This window comes from Salvelinus namaycush, chromosome 13 (genome assembly GCF_016432855.1).
Source record: "Salvelinus namaycush isolate Seneca chromosome 13, SaNama_1.0, whole genome shotgun sequence".
Classification (NCBI taxonomy): Eukaryota; Metazoa; Chordata; class Actinopteri; order Salmoniformes; family Salmonidae; genus Salvelinus; species Salvelinus namaycush.
Genome location: NC_052319.1, coordinates 38,893,522 through 38,915,182, shown reverse-complemented (window position 1 = coordinate 38,915,182; position 21,661 = coordinate 38,893,522). Strand labels below are relative to the sequence as shown.

At 45.4% G+C, this 21,661-nt stretch overlaps 1 protein-coding gene across 3 annotated transcripts in view; it reads right to left on the bottom strand.

Annotated features, from left to right (window-relative positions):
* The window catches only part of LOC120058524 (lysine-specific demethylase 6A-like), a 115,971-nt gene that overhangs the window by 66,625 nt on the left and 27,685 nt on the right, over positions 1-21,661 (bottom strand). The window contains exons 5-7 of one of the 3 annotated variants that reach the window (XM_039007243.1): positions 18,136-18,194; positions 14,592-14,657; positions 10,423-10,543 (exon numbers count right to left, since the gene is read on the bottom strand). In XM_039007243.1, coding sequence (XP_038863171.1) covers positions 10,423-10,543; positions 14,592-14,657; positions 18,136-18,194 — 246 coding nt within the window. The remainder of the gene's footprint in view (positions 1-10,422; positions 10,544-14,591; positions 14,658-18,135; positions 18,195-21,661) is intronic. The other 2 variants (XM_039007244.1, XM_039007245.1) reach the window with 2 other exon arrangements.

The following is a 21,661-nucleotide window of genomic DNA, read 5'->3' as shown; positions in this document are numbered from 1 at the left end:
CGCTGAGAGGCTAGTCTCTACTGCTGGCCTGCTCTCCAAGCCCTGAGAGGGTAGTCTCTACTGCTGGCCTGCTCTCCAAGCGCTGAGAGGCTAGTCTCTACTGCTGGCCTGCTCTCCAAGCGCTGAGAGGCTAGTCTCTACTGCTGGCCTGCTCTCCAAGCGCTGAGAGGGTAGTCTCTACTGCTGGCCTGCTCTCCAAGCGCTGAGAGGGTAGTCTCTACTGCTGGCCTGCTCGCCAAGCGCTGAGAGGGTAGTCTCTACTGCTGGCCTGCTCTCCAAGCGCTGAGAGGGTAGTCTCTACTGCTGGCCTGCTCTCCAAGCGCTGAGAGTCTCTACTGCTGGCCTGCTCTCCAAGCGCTGAGAGGGTAGTCTCTACTGCTGGCCTGCTCTCCAAGCGCTGAGAGGCTAGTCTCTACTGCTGGCCTGCTCTCCAAGCGCTGAGAGGGTAGTCTCTACTGCTGGCCTGCTCTCCAAGCGCTGAGAGGCTAGTCTCTACTGCTGGCCTGCTCTCCAAGCCTGCTCTCCAAGCGCTGAGAGGGTAGTCTCTACTGCTGGCCTGCTCTCCAAGCGCTGAGAGGGTAGTCTCTACTGCTGGCCTGCTCTCCAAGCGCTGAGAGGGTAGTCTCTACTGCTGGCCTGCTCTCCAAGCGCTGAGAGGGTAGTCTCTACTGCTGGCCTGCTCGCCAAGCGCTGAGAGGGTAGTCTCTACTGCTGGCCTGCTCTCCAAGCGCTGAGAGGCTAGTCTCTACTGCTGGCCTGCTCTCCAAGCGCTGAGAGGGTAGTCTCTACTGCTGGCCTGCTCTCCAAGCGCTGAGAGGGTAGTCTCTACTGCTGGCCTGCTCTCCAAGCGCTGAGAGGGTAGTCTCTACTGCTGGCCTGCTCTCCAAGCGCTGAGAGTCTCTACTGCTGGCCTGTTCTCCAAGCGCTTAGAGTCTCTACTGCTGGCCTGCTCTCCAAGCGCTGAGAGGCTAGTCTGCTCTCCAAGCGCTGAGAGGCTAGTCTCTACTGCTGGCCTGCTCTCCAAGCGCTGAGAGGGTAGTCTCTACTGCTGGCCTGCTCTCCAAGCCCTGAGAGGGTAGTCTCTACTGCTGGCCTGCTCTCCAAGCGCTGAGAGGGTAGTCTCTACTGCTGGCCTGCTCTCCAAGCGCTGAGAGGGTAGTCTCTACTGCTGGCCTGCTCTCCAAGCGCTGAGAGGGTAGTCTCTACTGCTGGCCTGCTCTCCAAGCGCTGAGAGGCTAGTCTCTACTGCTGGCCTGCTCTCCAAGCGCTGAGAGGGTAGTCTCTACTGCTGGCCTGCTCTCCAAGCGCTGAGAGGCTAGTCTCTACTGCTGGCCTGCTCTCCAAGCGCTGAGAGGCTAGTCTCTACTGCTGGCCTGCTCTCCAAGCCCTGAGAGGGTAGTCTCTACTGCTGGCCTGCTCTCCAAGCGCTGAGAGGCTAGTCTCTACTGCTGGCCTGCTCTCCAAGCGCTGAGAGGTAGTCTCTACTGCTGGCCTGCTCTCCAAGCCCTGAGAGGGTAGTCTCTACTGCTGGCCTGCTCTCCAAGCGCTGAGAGGCTAGTCTCTACTGCTGGCCTGCTCTCCAAGCGCTGAGAGGGTAGTCTCGACTGCTGGCCTGCTCGCCAAGCGCTGAGAGGGTAGTCTCGACTGCTGGCCTGCTCTCCAGACACCATCGCTTGAGCCTGAAGCCACAAACTCTGGCCAAACTCATGTTTCGAAATGTTGTTTAAATGCTGAGCGCTTAATGTCACTGCCAGCCTAGAGTGTCACTCTCGCAAATGCTTCACAATGTAGTTCTTTGTAGGCTATGGCCTAGAAATAATTTAAATAAAATAGCCAAAAAAATACATTTTTATTCATTTTTAGGCTACCTGTCTGGCTCCTGAAATATTTAGTGTTTATATGCTTTTTAAAAACGACATGTCGCCCATTTGAAATTAGTGATTTTAATGAATGGAGCGAATTTGGAGCGTCAGTTTTTTTTTGGAGGAGCAGTTTTTTTTGGGAGGAGCGTTTTTTTTTTTGTGAGGAGCGTTTTTTTTTTGGAGGAGCGTTTTTTTTTTGGAGGAGCGTTTTTTTTTTGGGGGGAGCGTTTTTTTTTTGGAGGAGCGTTTTTTTTTTGGAGGAGCGTTTTTTTTTTGGAGGAGCGTGTTGTTAGCGGAGGAGCGTTTTTTTTTTGGAGGAGCGGTTGTTAGCGGAGGAGCGGTTGTTAGCGGAGGAGCGGTTGTTAGCGGAGGAGCGGTTGTTAGCGGAGGAGCGGTTGTTAGCGGAGGAGCGGTTTTTAGCGGAGGAGCGGTTTTTAGCGGAGGAGCGGTTTTTAGCGGAGGAGCGGTTTTTAGCGGAGCTGTTGGAAAGGATGTGCACAAGCACCACTCCATGAGCTTTGAATTCCGACCGCTCAGCTCACATACTCTGACCCCTACACAAATACACCGTGACAATAATGCTTAAGCTACAAAAAACATATCACAGGTTCTGCAGCACGCCTTATTACTCTGTCTTAGACAACATCTTATTGCCATCACCAGCCTGTGACATACCAACAGAACATAGTATAATTAAGCAATAAGGCACGAGGGGGTGTGGTATATGGCCAATATATCACGGCTAAGGGCTATTAGGCGCGACACAAACTCCCGAGGTGCCTTATTGCTATTATAAACTGGCTACCAACATATTAGAGCAGTAAAAATACATGTTTGTCATACCCGTGGTATACGGTCTGATATACCATGGATGTCAGCCAATCAGCATTCAGGGCTCAAACCACCCAGTTTATAATAAAAGACATACTGTAACATATGCACATTCTGTACTGGTAACGCAACACTGGAAACTGGAAGCACACTGTACTGGTAATGCAACACTGGAAACAGGAAGTAAAGGACTGTAACCCAAATCAAAGAGATAAGGCATAACACCTCATCAAAAATAACAACAGACAGAGGCGCCTGTCTAAAATAAATATACTTAAGTGTCACACACACACACACACACACTTGTCAATGTCAGGCAGATAGAAATCAGGGTACCTCAGCCAACCTCCCTCCCCCCTCTCTATTTCCCACACCTCAGTCAGGGCTGGCAGAGTGTAAGTTACAGTTCAGCTAATCAGACACACGTGCACACACACACACACACGTGCACATCAGCTGAGGAGATATACCTGGAACAAACAAACACATCTTCAAAGTCACACACACTCAACATGGAAAATGTATCACTAGACCAAAACACAAACAATACTCTACTATGCATGCCAAACCTTCTGTACGGTGCAGGACCATCTTCCAGCAGCTCTCTACAGCTCCCCCTTGCCCCTTCTCTCCCTCTACAGCTCCCCCTTGCCCCTTCTCTCCCTCTACAGCTCCCCCTTGCCCCTTCTCTCCCTCCATCTCTACAGCTCTCTACAGACTGCTGCAGTAGAGGATCTCCCTCCCTCCCCAGGAAGAAGGATTCTCATCAGCTGACTAATATGTACCAGTAATTCCTCTAGTGATCCCTTACCCTCTCCCTCTGTCTCCCTCACTGCCTACATTAGCACCTGCTGAGAGAGTGACTGAGTGGGTGTGTTTGTTGTAGATACAGTAGCATGTGGTGTCAAAAGCACATCAATTTATGCAAAATGGCTGGATATTTCCATAAGTTGGCTCATTGATTCCTTTTACATGAAAATACAAACCGTCTCTATGCCTTTTCTCCATCCAGCCAACTTACCACTGCCTCTCCCCCCCTCCCTCTTTCAGGAGGGAGGGAAACCACTTCTATTAGGCCGTATGCACCAACCCTCCCTTTTCTATCTCTCCCCTCCTTTACCCTCTCTTCACTCAGCCTCCCTTCCATTCAGTCTGCTCGTACCCTCTCTTCACTCAGCCTCCCTTCCATTCAGTCTGCTCGTACCCTCTCATCACTCAGCCTCCCATCCATTGTCTGCTCGTACCCTCTCATCACTCAGCCTCCCTTCCATTCAGTCTGCTCGTACCCTCTCATCACTCCTCCCCTCCTATTTTCTCTCTGCTCACACCTCCTCCCGCTCTCTCTGTGTAGATAACTGGGCCAGTGTGTGTGTGACTAAGGAAGAGAGAGGACATGCAGCATGTGTGTAGCCTGTTCAGCTCAATACTGCTGCTTGCACACACACGGTAGCCTCATGAACCCAGTGCTGCACACACACACACACAGTGTTCCACAGAGCTGATAGGCCGTCAGCAGGCCGTCAGCAGCCAATCAACGGGAAGCCAGTGCAGAACCAGACAGACAACTGGCCTGTTCCTCTCCTCTCCCAGGGTAGGATGTCCCTCGCTGGCCATCTCCCCGGTCCTGAGAGAACCCAGAGTCTCCATAACAACATGTGTATCCATCCACAGCCAGTCATTTAGATTAGGTCACTTTCTAGGCCTAGAGTGATGGAATTCAACATGCTGAGAGATGTAGCTGAAGCAGCCTTATTTGGATCCCTGAGGACTATTCCCCTAATCCAATATACTGCATGCAAATCCACAGTTACATATAGCACGCAAATCCACAGTTACATATAGCACGCAAATCCACAGTTACATATAGCACGCAAATCCACAGTTACATATAGCACGCAAATCCACAGTTACATATAGCACGCAAATCCACAGTTACATATAGCACGCAAATCCACAGTTACATATAGCATGCAAATCCAGTTACATATAGCATGCAAATACATAGTTACATATAGCATGCAAATACATAGTTACATATAGCATGCAAATACATAGTTACATATAGCATGCAAATACATAGTTACATGGTAAGTAGCCTAGCGCAGGGGTTTTCAAACTGTGTCCACTATTGAAAAAATATTTGTAGGAATTTGTCCATGTAAAAATCATTATTTTATAAATATCGCTAGCTGCAACAGAATACCATCATGGATACCACTTATATGTCTCTGCGTCCAGAATGAAGGAAGGTATCATGCTAGCTGTTCCTGTTCATCCAACTCTGGTTGAAGTAGATAAAGGGATTCATTGACAAAATCTCAAACTATCCCTTTAATATGGAGCCAATTAGTTTTTTCCCCTGTATAGATAATTCTTAGGTGGGCCGACTTAGTGGACATTTTCGGAATGTAAAAACAGTTTGTGTCAACTTAAACGACCAAAACTAGATAAAAAGTACACTGAGCTATATATATATATATATATATATATATATTTTTTTTTTTTTTTTTTTTTATAATACCATCTCTGTGAACAAACAATCAAATAAAATCTGGAGTCAGGGAGAATAGAACATGTTTGAACAGTGGAACAACATTAGCCATGGCAAAATGCATAGAATTTGGGGAAATTAGCTTAAACTGCAAAAGGGTCCCTCATCTCCATGCCAAATGTGTAGAATTTCCCAAAATTTGCTTAAAAACTGGTAATTTTCTCTTAGCTCAATGGAAACATTTCTACAATTGCAGAAAATGTGCTTTGCAAAAGCAACATGTTCTCTACACCGCCATGATACCTTTCTAGCTAATAGACTGTCAGAATTTACACTTAGTTCCATATTCCATGTAAACCCACCGTTCCATATTCCATGTAAACCCACCGTTCCATATTCCATGTAAACCCACCGTTCCATATTCCATGTAAACCCACCGTTCCATGTAAACCCACCGTTCCATGTAAACCCACCGTTCCATGTAAACCCACCGTTCCATGTAAACCCACCGTTCCATGTAAACCCACCGTTCCATATACCATGTAAACCCACCGTTCCATATACCATGTAAACCCACCGTTCCATATACCATGTAAACCCACCGTTCCATATTCCATGTAAACCCACCGTTCCATATTCCATGTAAACCCACCGTTCCATATTCCATGTAAACCCACCGTTCCATATTCCATGTAAACCCACCGTTCCATATTCCATGTAAACCCACCGTTCCATGTAAACCCACCGTTCCATGTAAACCCACCGTTCCATGTAAACCCACCGTTCCATGTAAACCCACCGTTCCATGTAAACTCACCGTTCCATGTAAACTCACCGTTCCATATTCCATGTAAACCCACCGTTCCATATTCCATGTAAACCCACCGTTCCATGTTCCATGTAAACCCACCGTTCCATATTCCATGTAAACCCACCGTTCCATATTCCATGTAAACCCACCGTTCCATATTCCATGTAAACCCACCGTTCCATGTAAACCCACCGTTCCATATTCCATGTAAACCCACCGTTCCATGTAAACCCACCGTTCCATATTCCATGTAAACCCACCGTTCCATGTAAACCCACCGTTCCATATTCCATGTAAACCCACCGTTCCATGTAAACCCACCGTTCCATGTAAACCCACCGTTCCATATTCCATGTAAACCCACCGTTCCATATTCCATGTAAACCCACCGTTCCATATTCCATGTAAACCCACCGTTCCATATTCCATGTAAACCCACCGTTCCATGTAAACCCACCGTTCCATGTAACCCACCGTTCCATTTTCCATGTAAACCCACCGTTCCATATTCCATGTAAACCCACCGTTCCATATTCCATGTAAACCCACCGTTCCATATTCAATGTAAACCCACCGTTCCATATTCCATGTAAACCCACCGTTCCATATTCCATGTAAACCCACCGTTCCATATTCCATGTAAACCCACCGTTCCATATTCAATGTAAACCCACCGTTCCATATTCAATGTAAATCCACCGTTCCATATACCATGTAAACCCACCGTTCCATATAGTCCATGTAAACCCACCGTTCCATATTCAATGTAAACCCACCGTTCCATATACCATGTAAACCCACCGTTCCATATACCATGTAAACCCACCGTTCCATATACCATGTAAACCCACCGTTCCATATACCATGTAAACCCACCGTTCCATATTCCATGTAAACCCACCGTTCCATGTAAACCCACCGTTCCATGTAAACCCACCGTTCCATATTCCATGTAAACCCACCGTTCCATATTCCATGTAAACCCACCGTTCCATATTCCATGTAAACCCACCGTTCCATATTCCATGTAAACCCACCGTTCCATATTCCATGTAAACCCACCGTTCCATATTCCATGTAAACCCACCGTTCCATATTCCATGTAAACCCACCGTTCCATATTCCATGTAAACCCACCGTTCCATATTCCATGTAAACCCACCGTTGCATATTCCATGTAAACCCACCGTTCCATATTCCATGTAAACCCACCGTTCCATATTCAATGTAAACCCACCGTTCCATATACCATGTAAACCCACCGTTCCATATTCCATGTAAACCCACCGTTCCATATTCCATGTAAACCCACCGTTCCATATACCATGTAAACCCACCGTTCCATATACCATGTAAACCCACCGTTCCATATTCCATGTAAACCCACCGTTCCATATTCCATGTAAACCCACCGTTCCATATTCAATGTAAACCCACGTTAGACTCAGACAGCCTACTACATGCTACTCCTCTCTGAGCTCTGCTGGGAATAATAGCACCATTCAACCCCTAGCCCTATCCAATGCATGGCAGCTCTAACCCTGTCTGGTTCAGAAGCCCTCAGGTGCGTGTGTCTGGTCTGGACAAAACAAAGTATACATTCAGACGTATCACTTTCACAGAGGAGAAAAGACACAGAGATCCACCCTAGCTTATAGTGTCAATGGCACCAGACAGGCCTACACACCCACCAAACAGGCTATTATTTTCTACACATAATCCAGTAGGGAAGATCGTTCTGTGAAATAGGAGACATAGACGGTCATAAAAGAGAGCACTGATTTAATCGTGCAGAAGAGAAGCTGGTAAGACCATGCTAGTGTTAGACTGGGGAGGGATCTGTTGACCCCTAGAGGGTACTAGGGCAGTGGGTCTCACTCCTGGTTCTGGAGGGCTGCAGTGTGCTGGCTAAGAGGGTTGTGTATCATGTACAGTACTAGACAGGCTACATACCTAGGCTACATACCTAGGCTACATACCTAGGCTACATACCTAGGCTACATACCTAGGTTACATACCTAGGTTTACCCAGCAGCAGGCTGTCCCGACTAAAGAAAATCTTGGTCGACCAAAAGTTGTCTGTTCTTTTAACCAATCGATTGGTTTACATTTTTAAAAGTGTATTTTTACATATATAGACACACCCTTATGTGTTTTAATAAAATCAACCATATGCATTGAGCTGGTCTGATTCTTTAAGCTTACGGTTTGATGAAATAAGACAAAATGATTCAAGAGAGAGGCAGAGATCTAGATATGTTGACATTCTCGATATTGTTGATATTCTAAAAAAAAAAGACCCAAGCCAATAATAACACATGCCTAATGATACACTTCTCCAATCATTCATTACTGCTGCAGTGCGTGATGTAGCGCTGAGTGGAAATAGGAAGAACATTTCATGTCTTATAAAAATAAGTGTTGAAAGTGCCGTGTAAGAACTTAAAACATGAATTCAATCAAAAACAGCAGCTCTTTCGTGTATTCTTTGACAGTCTCGCTCTAGTCATTGATTTAAATGTTTTGAAATCTCACTGTATCAACTTTGCTGTAGCTTTCTTTTATGTGAGCGGTAGATTTATAGTGCACTTGATTTGCTCACAATAAGGATTAGGCACAATAGAGGAATTTGTGGTTTGCCTTCAAAATAACAGTGATGCAAATTTGACAGTGATGCAAATTAATACAAAAAGTAGAATTATGTCATACTTTTATTTTGAAGGCTAACTGCAAAATCCACTACTGTGACTAATCCTTATTGTGGCTAGCTTCACATAGATGGGTCTGACCACCAGTAGTCAAATAAGAACTGTCTTATAAATGAGGGTTTTTGGGGAAGAACATTGTTTGCATCCATGAGCTAGCTTTTTTTTATGACCAGCACTGTAGGTGCGCCAGACAACTTTACCATCATCATGGCATACGTATCAATGAATCACTGTGACATGAAATACGAGTGATAGTGTAATCAATGTGTAATAACTACGAAAGAAATGTATGAATGCGTTAAATTATTATGTGACGTGCAGTCATATTCAGGTCCTGATTGGTCAACAAGCTTATTTGACACCTCAAATAGTGTTATTTGACGTGTATATTTTTTGACACGCAAAGACCCAAACGGCGTTCCATGGAAATCCTGGTTGAGAATGAAACGACTGAACAACGAAACAGCAAGTAAGTAAGTGAAAGAAATAGGTTTTGATTATGTTTTACTAGTAATGGGGACATACGTAAATGCTAACAAAATTACTTTTTGGTCAGTGTGGTGTGTGTGTGTGTGTAACCTTTATTTAACTAGGCAAGTCAGTTAAGAATAAATTCTTATTTACAATGACGGCCTACCCCGGCCAAACCCAGACAATGCTGGGCTAATTGTGCGCCACCCTATGGTACTCCCAATCACAGCCGGATGTGATACAGCCTGGATTCAAACCAGGGACTGTAGTGATGCCTCTTGTACTGAGATGCAGTGCCTTAGACCGCTGCGTCCATGTGTGTGGGTGTGTGTGTTAACTATTTAACTATACTAGAATGCTTAAAAGGCAGCTAAAATTTTAAATATAAGTTATCGGTATCTTTTTTTTTGGCAAGGAAAATATCAGATATCGGTATCAGACAAAAATGTAATATCGGTGCATCACTACCCAAAATGAGTAATGGATCTCCTGCACCTAAATATAAACAATACCAGCACCCAAAATGAGAACCGGAACCTATTTCAGTCCAAGTCAAGCACTGATAAGAAGTAATCAGGTAGGCATGTTCTATGATGTTTCCACTGGATCAGAACATAACATGTTTCTCTTTCACGCTGAGAGGTTACTGAAAGGGAGAGAGCTGGAAAGATGTTTCAAATACATTGAGGAACTGTTGTCATTCTCAATGGATGTAAAAACAGACTTCGTTTGATTGCTGTTTGAGGTGAAGAAAACATTACTTTGAGAAGCTCCACAGGTCATTAGTGGTGGTGTGTTAAGCAAATCAAAAATAATCACATCCCCCATATACATTTGCTCACAGCCCAGGTAGCCTATATACTTCTACGCATAATCAGGTGCGCGTCCTTACTCAACATTGACAGAATCGCTCCAAACTAAAGATAATGGACTAAATTGAATTGACAAAACTTGTAAATGGAATGAAATAAACAAAAACTTGTTTCTTGCAAGCGTAGCATAGGTTGTGCGCTCTGCAAACAATGTGTCCCCTCCAACAATGTGAACGGTAAGACTAGATTAATTAAAATAATAATAAAGTGAATGCATTAACATAAATTACCATAATCTAACAAACGTAGATTAGAAATGACAGGAATTGCGGTAAATCGTACTACTGGTGATACATGTAATGGGGAAGTGATATAGACTAAAAATCAAATGCAGTCGACTAATTGGGATCAGCCCTTTAATAGTAGTAGTACATACCTTCAGACTGGACTCGTAATCGGTGTTGCCTTTAAACATGAGGCCCAGTCTCATGTGGATCTCTGTGGCTCGGGAGAAACTGGGGTCAATATAGAGCCCATCCTGAAATGCTTTTATCGCCCTGCATACAGAGAGAAACAGGAGGAGAGCGTTAAACATAGGATGGAAGAAAACACACACACACACACACACAAAAATAACTAATTCACAAAAGCAAAACGTGTAGAAATAACCATATGTTAAATGAGGATGCTTTTTTTCTGGGATAAAAAAAATCGAGGAACAAAAACCTTGACACGCTCCTACTGTTGTTAAATACATTTGTATTTTACATTCAGAGGCATGGAAGAGTCCTGCAGTTCTTTACTAGAGCATCTCTGGATTGAGCCACAGAGATCGAGAGAGAATGAACAGAAGCAAGAGGGCAAGCACTGCTGTTACCTTGGCAACATAACCCCCACCCATAACAACACTGATGTAAACCACAAACTATATAGGCTGCAAAATAAACCTGACCCACACTAATGCTTCACCCCTCTGATATACAAATACCCATATTCAACACATAACCAAACAATTACAAGAACCTACACAAACAAAAAAATCCACTCACAGTGCAGTTGTGAAAACAAAGGCTATCGCATGTCAGGGGACTGCCACAGCATGAGAGACTACAGTAGAAACACTGATCTCACTACACACAAACACATAGGACAAGCATTCTGAACCCATTGGCCTCAATACCCCTCCTTTCCCTGTTTTAAATCCTTCATCCCTCCCGCTCTCTTATTCATCCGTTCCTTCCAGAGTGGTAGGCACATAACCTTCTCTAGGCTGGAACAGATTGTCAGTGAAAATGAGTGTACAGCAGACAAGCTAACAGAAAACCAGACAGGTAGAGAGAGGAGGCATAACATTAAACAGTCCCCAGGCCAGACAGACTGGTAGAGACAGAGGGAGAACAAACAGTCCCCAGGCCAGACAGACTGGTAGAGACAGAAGGAGAACATTAAACAGTCCCCAGGCCAGACAGACTGGTAGAGACAGAGGGAGAACAAACAGTCCCCAGGCCAGACAGACTGGTAGAGACAGAGGCATAACATTAAACAGTCCCCAGGCCAGACAGACTGGTAGAGACAGAGGGAGAACAAACAGTCCCCAGGCCAGACAGACTGGTAGAGACAGAAGGAGAACATTAAACAGTCCCCAGGCCAGACAGACTGGTAGAGACAGAGGGAGAACAAACAGTCTCCAGGCCAGACAGACTGGTAGAGACAGAAGGAGAACATTAAACAGTCCCCAGGCCAGACAGACTGGTAGAGACAGAGGGAGAACATTAAACAGTCCCCAGGCCAGACAGACTGGTAGAGACAGAGGGAGAACATTAAACAGTCCCCAGGCCAGACAGACTGGTAGAGACAGAAGGAGAACATTAAACAGTCCCCAGGCCAGACAGACTGGTAGAGACAGAGAGAGAACATTAAACAGTCCCCAGGCCAGACAGACTGGTAGAGACAGAGGGAGAACATTAAACAGTCCCCAGGCCAGACAGACTGGTAGAGACAGAGGGAGAACATTAAACAGTCCCCAGGCCAGACAGACTGGTAGAGACAAAGGGAGAACACCACACCACTGACTGAACCCCAATAATACCAGAATTATGCTATTACTGACAAAATCCTGTTGCATTATCTAATGTAGGGAATATGTCCCACTGCTCTACTAGTCCAGCCCTGTAGCTCACTAGGACCAGACTACTGCTCTACTAGTCCAGCCCTGTAGCTCACTAGGACCAGACTACTGCTCTACTAGTCCAGCCCTGTAGCTCACTAGGACCAGACTACTGCTCTACTAGTCCAGCCCTGTAGCTCACTAGGACCAGACTACTGCTCTACTAGTCCAGCCCTGTAGCTCACTAGGACCAGACTACTGCTCTACTAGTCCAGCCCTGTAGCTCACTAGGACCAGACTACTGCTCTACTAGTCCAGCCCTGTAGCTCACTAGGACCAGACTACTGCTCTACTAGTCCAGCCCTGTAGCTCACTAGGACCAGACTACTGCTCTACTAGTCCAGCCCTGTAGCTCACTAGGACCAGACTACTGCTCTACTAGTCCAGCCCTGTAGCTCACTAGGACCAGACTACTGCTCTACTAGTCCAGCCCTGTAGCTCACTAGGACCAGACTACTGCTCTACTAGTCCAGCCCTGTAGCTCACTAGGACCAGACTACTGCTCTACTAGTCCAGCCCTGTAGCTCACTAGGACCAGACTACTGCTCTACTAGTCCAGCCCTGTAGCTCACTAGGACCAGACTACTGCTCTACTAGTCCAGCCCTGTAGCTCACTAGGACCAGACTACTGCTCTACTAGTCCAGCCCTGTAGCTCACTAGGACCAGACTACTGCTCTACTAGTCCAGCCCTGTAGCTCACTAGGACCAGACTACTGCTCTACTAGTCCAGCCCTGTAGCTCACTAGGACCAGACTACTGCTCTACTAGTCCAGCCCTGTAGCTCACTAGGACCAGACTACTGCTCTACTAGTCCAGCCCTGTAGCTCACTAGGACCAGACTACTGCTCTACTAGTCCAGCCCTGTAGCTCACTAGGACCAGACTACTGCTCTACTAGTCCAGCCCTGTAGCTCACTAGGACCAGACTACTGCTCTACTAGTCCAGCCCTGTAGCTCACTAGGACCAGACTACTGCTCTACTAGTCCAGCCCTGTAGCTCTCTAGGACCAGACTACTGCTCTACTAGTCTAGCCCTGTAGCTCACTAGGACCAGACTACTGCTCTACTAGTAGCTCTCTAGGACCAGGGTTGGTTGGAGACCACAGCTCTAGCCCTGTAGCTCTCTAGGCCCAGGGTTGGTTGGAGACCACAGCTCTAGGCCCAGGGTTGGTTGGAGACCACAGCTCTAGCCCTGTAGCTCTCTAGGCCCAGGGTTTGTTGGAGACCACAGCTCTAGGACCAGGGTTGGTTGGAGACCACAGCTCTAGCCCTGTAGCTCTCTAGGCCCAGGGTTGGTTGGAGACCACAGCTCTAGGACCAGGGTTGGTTGGAGACCACAGCTCTAGGACCAGGGTTGGTTGGAGACCACAGCTCTAGCCCTGTAGCTCTCTAGGCCCAGGGTTGGTTGGAGACCACAGCTCTAGGCCCAGGGTTGGTTGGAGACCACAGCTCTAGCCCTGTAGCTCTCTAGGCCCAGGGTTGGTTGGAGACCACAGCTCTAGGACCAGGGTTGGTTGGAGACCACAGCTCTAGCCCTGTAGCTCTCTAGGCCCAGGGTTGGTTGGAGACATCTGGTAACATTACATCTGATAGTGCTGCATTCCTCTGTAGCCTCTAGCTGTTGAAAGTAAGTTGTAGTACATAGAGGGAACCCAGATTACATGCTTCCCTGTAGCCCCCTAATCAAAGTTTGTTTGCGTACACAGATTTGCAGAAATGTTTGTGTTTCTAGCTCCAACAGGGCAGTAAGACCTAGCAAGAAAAAAAATACAACAATAGATATATAACCCAGGTCGAGGTGAGAATTATTTAAAATACTGTTTGAAGATTAGGGTTTCAGATGTTTTCGGAAGATGGCCAGGGCTCTGCTGTCCTAGCTGAGCGGGAGCTGCCCTCTCGTAGGAGCAGGGTGACATGAGAACTTAGGAAGGTTAAAGACCAGGCGAGCGCCAGTGTTCTGGATAAGTTGCAGGGGTTTGATGGCACAAGCAGGGAGCCCAGCCAACAGAGAGTAGCAGTAGTCCAGACAGGAGAGGACAAGTGCCTGGATTAAGACCTGCGCCGCTTCCTGTGTGAGGTAGGGTCGTACTCTACGGATGTTGTAGACCATGAACCTGCAGGAGCAGGTCACTGCTTTGATGTTTGCGGAGAACGACAGGGTATTCTCCAGGGTCACGCCAAGTTTCTTTGCACTCTGGGAGGGCGATACTGGAGTTGTCTACCGTGATGGTCCGACTGTTGGCTTTACAACACGTAGATTCAAGATGGCTCCTAGTCAGGGCAGTAACACTTCCTAGCTGCATCATTCTCTATGGAATTACTCAAATGTAGATGCATAATGAATGCCTAGACAACATGTAGATTCAAGATGGCATCAAGTTGCATCAGACACATTCTAGCAGAATTTCTCCATATGGAAACCAACATAGTGGGCCTACCTTCTCTGTCCTGCCTGGGCCTCTGAGGAGGAGGGCTGCACTGACCTAGACAGGGAGAAAGGGCACCTACAGTAGTCAATATCAGGCAATGCCACAGATGCCTAACACCACTACACAGCCAAAGCAAAGTACTTACTCAACAAGGTCCCAACTTCAACTCCAAAGTACAGTAATATATTCCCTATAATAGGTATATGGGGAGTGAGAGTATTTTGGTAAAAAGATTCTGTTGTGATTTAAATTATTTAGTTAGGCTTATTTGGTTATAGTGGCATCCGTGGTAGTCGCTCGTCCCATACACTTTACAGGCTTGGATAGTGGTAGAAAACAGTGAGGTAAGCATGTGAAGAGACCGAGACACAGTACTGTTAACAACACAGCAGGGTCTGGTAACTGGTTACCTGGCTGAGACAGACAACGAAGACTGAACACTGCATTCCACACACAAAGCACCCTACTGCAGAGGCAAAGTGTGAGCAGACAAATAAAATTGTTCGGGAGAAAAATAATATCCCATTGCGAAAATGTTTTTTATCCTATTCATCGATGGAAATACCAGTTGATGTAAATCGGTCTATGGGTTCATTTGCATAATTTAAAGGAACTAAATTGGTGTGTATTCGTTATGCATCTCATTTATCACATGCACACAGCATACAGACAGAACGGAAAAAAACGCCAGACAACGCTTTTATAAGCCCAATCATAGCGCAACAATTCTAAATGAAATCGTGTGTTAAAAAAAGTTTTGGGGCCATGATTAAAAAAGTGTGCTTCTCATTCGCCATTCAAATGCTTAGGCAACGAGCTGGAGGCTGTAGGCATTTTTAAACATATAGCTACTTCTTTTTTATTACTTGAACGATTCGCTTCAAAGTAGCCTTGGCAAAATGCGACCATATCCGGAGGCAACTATTTTATTAAGACTTTCAAAAGCCTTTGAAACCAGTAGCCTATTTCTATTTGGTTTTCAACTTGCTTTCATTGTCCAGTAGCCAAATGCACATTTGTGCGTAGTCTACTGCCTTGTGCACTAATCATTTTAAGAAATTATAGTTTATCAACATTTTAAGCTAAATGTTCTGATCAGATTCATTGCTTTTTAAGTATTTTATTGTAGTCTAGACCTACTGGTTGTATGAATTTGGGATCCATCGTCCCACAACTGTTCTGGAGTCTGTTTGGGCTATTTCTTTCTCGACAAGTTGACCAATTGAATAGGTCAACTTTTCTACTATGGGGCAATAGTAGATTAACTTAGGCTCATAGGCGGCGTGTCCATAAGGTTAGGGGAAGCTTTCCCCAAGTAATTATATAGCCTACTTCTGTCTATACATAAATAAATACAATCATTCAAAATAGGCTACTAAAGCATGATTTGAACACAGAGGATCATTAGCTTGTTTTAAACCGCATTGCCTACAGTTGGAAAGGCAGGCAGCGCATGTAATTTGGGCAACGCGCGTGAGTTATACCAAATAGACGATTGTTGAGTTGCAACTGCCAGCGAAAAGTAGAGGCCCAGCCAGGCATATTGCAATATTTTAAAAATGTAAGTCGCGGGGAAAAAATAAGTTTGGAAAGCAAATGGCTCTTGCTGTAAAGAAAACACATTTTAAAAAACAAATCTGCTTTTTAATTATCAAAATTCTCAACTTAATTGATCGAACAACAGTAGGCCTATAGCCTATCTTATTGGCACCAGTGGAAAGCATCGGCCATATTCCCGGTGAGTGAGCACTGTGCATATTCACCATCATTGTTGGGTGTTTAGACAATTTCCCCCTCCAGTTTAGATGAACGTCATATTCTATTTGTCTCCCCCCCTTCTCATAAGCCTTATATACACTACCATTCAAAAGTTTGTAGTCACTTAGAAATAGCCTTGTTTTTGAAAGAAAACGCTCATTTTTTGTCCATTAAAATAACAAATTGATCAGAAATACAGTGTAGATATTGTTAATGTTGTAAATGACTATTGTAGCTGGTTTTCAATAGAATGTCTACATAGGCATACAAAGGCCCATTATCAGCATTCATCACTTGTGTTCCAATGGCACGTTGTGTTAGTTATTCCAAGTTTATAATTTTAAAAAGGCAAATTGATCATTAGAAAACCCTTTTGCATTTAAGTTAGCACAGCTGAAAACTGTCGTTCTGATTAAAGAAGCAATAAAACTGGCCTTCTTTAGACTAGTTGAGTATCTGGAGCATCAGCATTTGTGGGTTCGATTCCAGGCTCAAGATGTCCAGAAACAAATAATTTTTTTCTGAAACTTGTCAGTCTTAGCTTGTTCTGAGAGATGAAGGCTATTTCATGCGAGAAATTGCCAAGAAACTGAAGATCTTGTACAATGCTGTGTACTACTCCCTTCACAGAACAGCACAAACTGTCTCTAACCAGAATAGAAAGAGGGGTGCACAACTGAGCAAGAGGACAAGTACATTAGAGTGTCTAATTTGAGAAACAGATGCCTCACAAGTCCTCAACTGGCAGCTTCATTAAATAGTACCCGCAAAACACCAGTCTCGACAGTGAAGAGGTGACTCCGGGATGCTGGCCTTCTAAGCAGAGTTGCAAAGAAAAGCTATATCTCAGACTGGCCAATAAAAATAAAATATTAAGATGGCCAAAATAACACAGACACTGGACAGAGGAACTCTGCCTAGAAGGCCAGCATCCCGGAATCTCCTCTTCCCTGTTGACGTAGAGACTGGTCACACCCCCAACACAAACTCTGTCCACAATAATGCTATTTAAGACAGCATATCACACTACGCCCTCTCCCCACGCTTTAACCTTTTCATGATCGTAACTTAAGCTCGAGTGTATGAACGTAAAAGGATTTCCTTTCCCTGAACTGTCAGCTGCCTAACTTCCTCTTTCCTCCCCCCACCCACCCGAAACTCAAACAGGCTTTAGTCTTGCTGCATATCAAAACGTCTATATTTGCTGTACGTAGTATTCTGGGCTGTCTGACCTACAATTGACAGAGGCAGTAAAAAGCAACATTCTTAGAAAAACAAGTGTCATACAAAGCAATGGCAGCACTAATAAACATTACTCATATCATGTGTATATACTGTATTTTATACCATCTACTGCACCTCGTCTATGCCGCTCGGCCATATACTTACATGTACATATTCTCATTCACCCATTTAGATTTGTGTGTATTAGGTAGTTGTTGGGGAATTGTTAGATTACTTGTTAGATATTACTGCACTGTCAGAACTAGAAGCACAAGCATTTTGCTAAACATCTGCTAACCATGTGTATGTGACCAATAAAATGTTATTTGAATTTAAAGTATGAGTTTATAGAATGAAAGAAGCACAATTGACTCAACAGTCAATCCCATCAGTCAGGTTAGGGTGCAATGAAAACACACACACAGTAAGGAACATACAACAGCTACACAAATGTAATGTACTATATAGCCTGTGTATCACTACACAGGCCCACGAGGCCAAGCAACTCCAGGTCTCAAGCTAATGAAAGCACACTATCGTCCAAAGGAAAATACTGTGAACGCGTACTTACCAGTGAAATGTGTTGTAATGGAAGTAGACCAAACCAAGGCCATATAAAAAGCCAGCATTCTTGAGAGAGGGAGAAAAAACTTTAGTGGCAGGAACATTTAGTCTATTTCTCAAACAGCATTGGTAAAAAAAAATATTAAAAAATTATAATAAAATTTAAAAAATTAAAGATACCATGTCTGAACCACACCGATTACTCAGTCAAGTTTCAACAACAAAAAGGACACTTCACATCCCTCTAGGATTCATCTGGGATTTTGTTGTGATATTTGCAGAGGGGGACACTTCACATCCCTCTAGGATTTATCTGGGATTTTGTTGTGATATTCGCAGAGGGGGGGGACACTTCATTTCGCAGTGCCAATTGACATTTTTGCATTGCAATATGCAAAGATACAATTTGTCACAAAAAAGCACAAAAATGTTGATGGTTTTATTGTTTTATGAGGAAATAGTGCTGTGATTAGTCAAGTTTGCAGGCCCTCGCATTGCCTAATATGAAGGGAATTGTTGATTTTGCCCACAAAAAATGATAATGCAATCCTGGAGGGATTGATATCACTAACATACAGTCCTGACTGAGTCATCTAAATGGAAAGTGTTTAGTTGGCCTAGCCAAACAACAGTAGCTCCTCATCCCTCTCAGGATTAAAGTGCATTCTATGCCCATAAGGTCAATGGCAGAGTAGAGGCCTAAATACCTACTGCAGTTTGTTTCCAAAGAGTGAAATTCAGAGGTTACCATTGTGTCCCAGAAATTCACCTTTCAGAGGTTACCATTGTGTCCCAGAAATTCACCTTTCAGAGGTTACCATTGTGTCCCAGTAATTCACCTTTCAGAGGTTACCTTTATGACTCAGTAATTCACCTTTCAGAGGTTACCTTTATGACTCAGTAATTCACCTTTCAGAGGTTACCTTTATGACTCAGTAATTCACCTTGGAGGTTACCATTGTGCCAGTAATTCACCTCATTGTGCCATAGTTTCACATGACACTTTAGTACCGGTATCAGTCACAACCGAAAGCCTCTAACCACAGAACCTCCAACTCATACAGACATTCCAATCAACCAGAAAACAAATGTCATTCTCAATACCAATCAGATGTAAATGTTCTTAATAAGAATGACATTTTTTGGGGGTGAGAGGAAGAGAGCGGATCAGACAGAGAGCATGGCTGAGGAGTTAGGAGGAGAGGATCAGGCAGCATGGCTGAGGCATTAGGAGGAGAGGGGAGAGGATCAGACAGACAGCATGGCTGAGGAGTTAGGAGGAGAGGATCAGGCAGCATGGCTGAGGCATTAGGAGGAGAGGGGAGAGGATCAGACAGACAGCATGGCTGAGGCGTTAGGAGGAGAGGAGCAAACAGACAGCATGGCTGAGGAGTAAGGAGGACAGGGGAGAGGGTCAGACAGACGGCATGGCTGAGGAGTAAGGAGGAGAGGATCAGACAGACGGCATGGCTGAGGAGTAAGGAGGAGAGGATCAGACAGACGGCATGGCTGAGGAGTAAGGAGGAGAGGATCAGACAGACGGCATGGCTGAGGAGTTAGGAGGAGAGAGGATCAGACAGACAGCATAGCTGAGGAGTTAGGAAAAGAGAGGATCAGACAGACAGCATGGCTGAGGAGTTGGGAGGAGAGAGGATCAGACAGACAGCATGGCTGAGGAGTTAGGAGGAGAGAGGAGAGGATCCGACAGCATGGCTGAGGAGATGTAAATGTTCTTAATAAGAATGACATTTTTTGGGGGTGAGAGGAAGAGAGCGGATCAGACAGAGAGCATGGCTGAGGAGTTAGGAGGAGAGGATCAGGCAGCATGGCTGAGGCATTAGGAGGAGAGGGGAGAGGATCAGACAGACAGCATGGCTGAGGAGTTAGGAGGAGAGGATCAGGCAGCATGGCTGAGGCATTAGGAGGAGAGGGGAGAGGATCAGACAGACAGCATGGCTGAGGCGTTAGGAGGAGAGGAGCAAACAGACAGCATGGCTGAGGAGTAAGGAGGACAGGGGAGAGGGTCAGACAGACGGCATGGCTGAGGAGTAAGGAGGAGAGGGTCAGACAGACGGCATGGCTGAGGAGTAAGGAGGAGAGGATCAGACAGACGGCATGGCTGAGGAGTAAGGAGGAGAGGATCAGACAGACGGCATGGCTGAGGAGTAAGGAGGAGAGGATCAGACAGACGGCATGGCTGAGGAGTTAGGAGGAGAGAGGATCAGACAGACAGCATAGCTGAGGAGTTAGGAAAAGAGAGGATCAGACAGACAGCATGGCTGAGGAGTTGGGAGGAGAGAGGATCAGACAGACAGCATGGCTGAGGAGTTAGGAGGAGAGAGGAGAGGATCCGACAGCATGGCTGAGGAGTTGGGAGGAGAGAGGACCAGAGACAGCATGGCTGAGGTCAATATCATTACATGAGGTCAATATCATTACATTTGACTTTTTAGATTTGAATGTATGCATTAATGAATCAATTATTTAAATCACACAGTCAATTTGACAAACTGCTTCCCTTCCATTTGGGACTTATTTTATTGATCAACAACATCTGCATAGAAGAAGCAATCTGTTATTTTATAAGTCTGCGCTGTCTCTTTAAGACCCATTACATCTCAGACACAGACAGACAGCGAGGCTCGAGCTAAGATGATCTTGACTGGGAAAGAGGTGAGGCGGGGGAGATGAAGTCAATGAATAAAGTTACAAGTTATAATGGACATTGTTTTGCGAACAGTAATTAAATATTTTCAACATTTCTACATGCATTATTAGAGTTGAACTTCTGTGCAGCGTAACTGATGCAGCCCAGACTCCCAGTGAGTGCAGTGGTTCCTCAGGACAGACAGACTCTAGCCACTAGAACTAGCTATGAGTAAGTGGAGCAGGCGATAAGGGGACATCGGCTGCACTGACAGACTTGATCCTCTCTCTTAGTCAGTAGACGACGTGAGACACATTTGACAGAAGTACCGAAAGCAACAAACATTTTAGTACCAAACCGTTATTTCAGGTTCTAGTTTCGGAAAAAGTACAGAAGTTTCAGTATACCATGCAACACCATTAATAATTCATCGATACGCATCGGTCCCCAGAGTAAGACGATGTGAGAGTTGAGAAAGTGAGAGAGGATGCGTGAGTCTGAGTAAGAATGTTTCTGATAGCCTGCCAGCCTATCCTTCACATTCACCTCACGTATCCCATGAGACAGACAGACTCAGTCAATGTTTTGACCATTTCTTCCACAGACTCAGGGAGTATAGCCAACCTCCCTGCTCCTCCCAGTCTCAGCATAGCTCAGTCAAGTCCTCTACCCCAGACCTGGCTCCTCGCCAACAGTCTCACACTCAAGCTCCAACCCTACACCCCAGCTTCAGCCCTCTGCCCAGTCCCAGGTAGCCCTTCCTTACTCCAGTCTAAAGCCACAGCCCTTTCTCCCAGGCAGCCCCAGTCACAGTCCCAGAACCCGAACCGCAGCCCGGGAGAGATCATCAAACACTTCCCCAGCTCTGCAGCAGTGAACAGGGGCA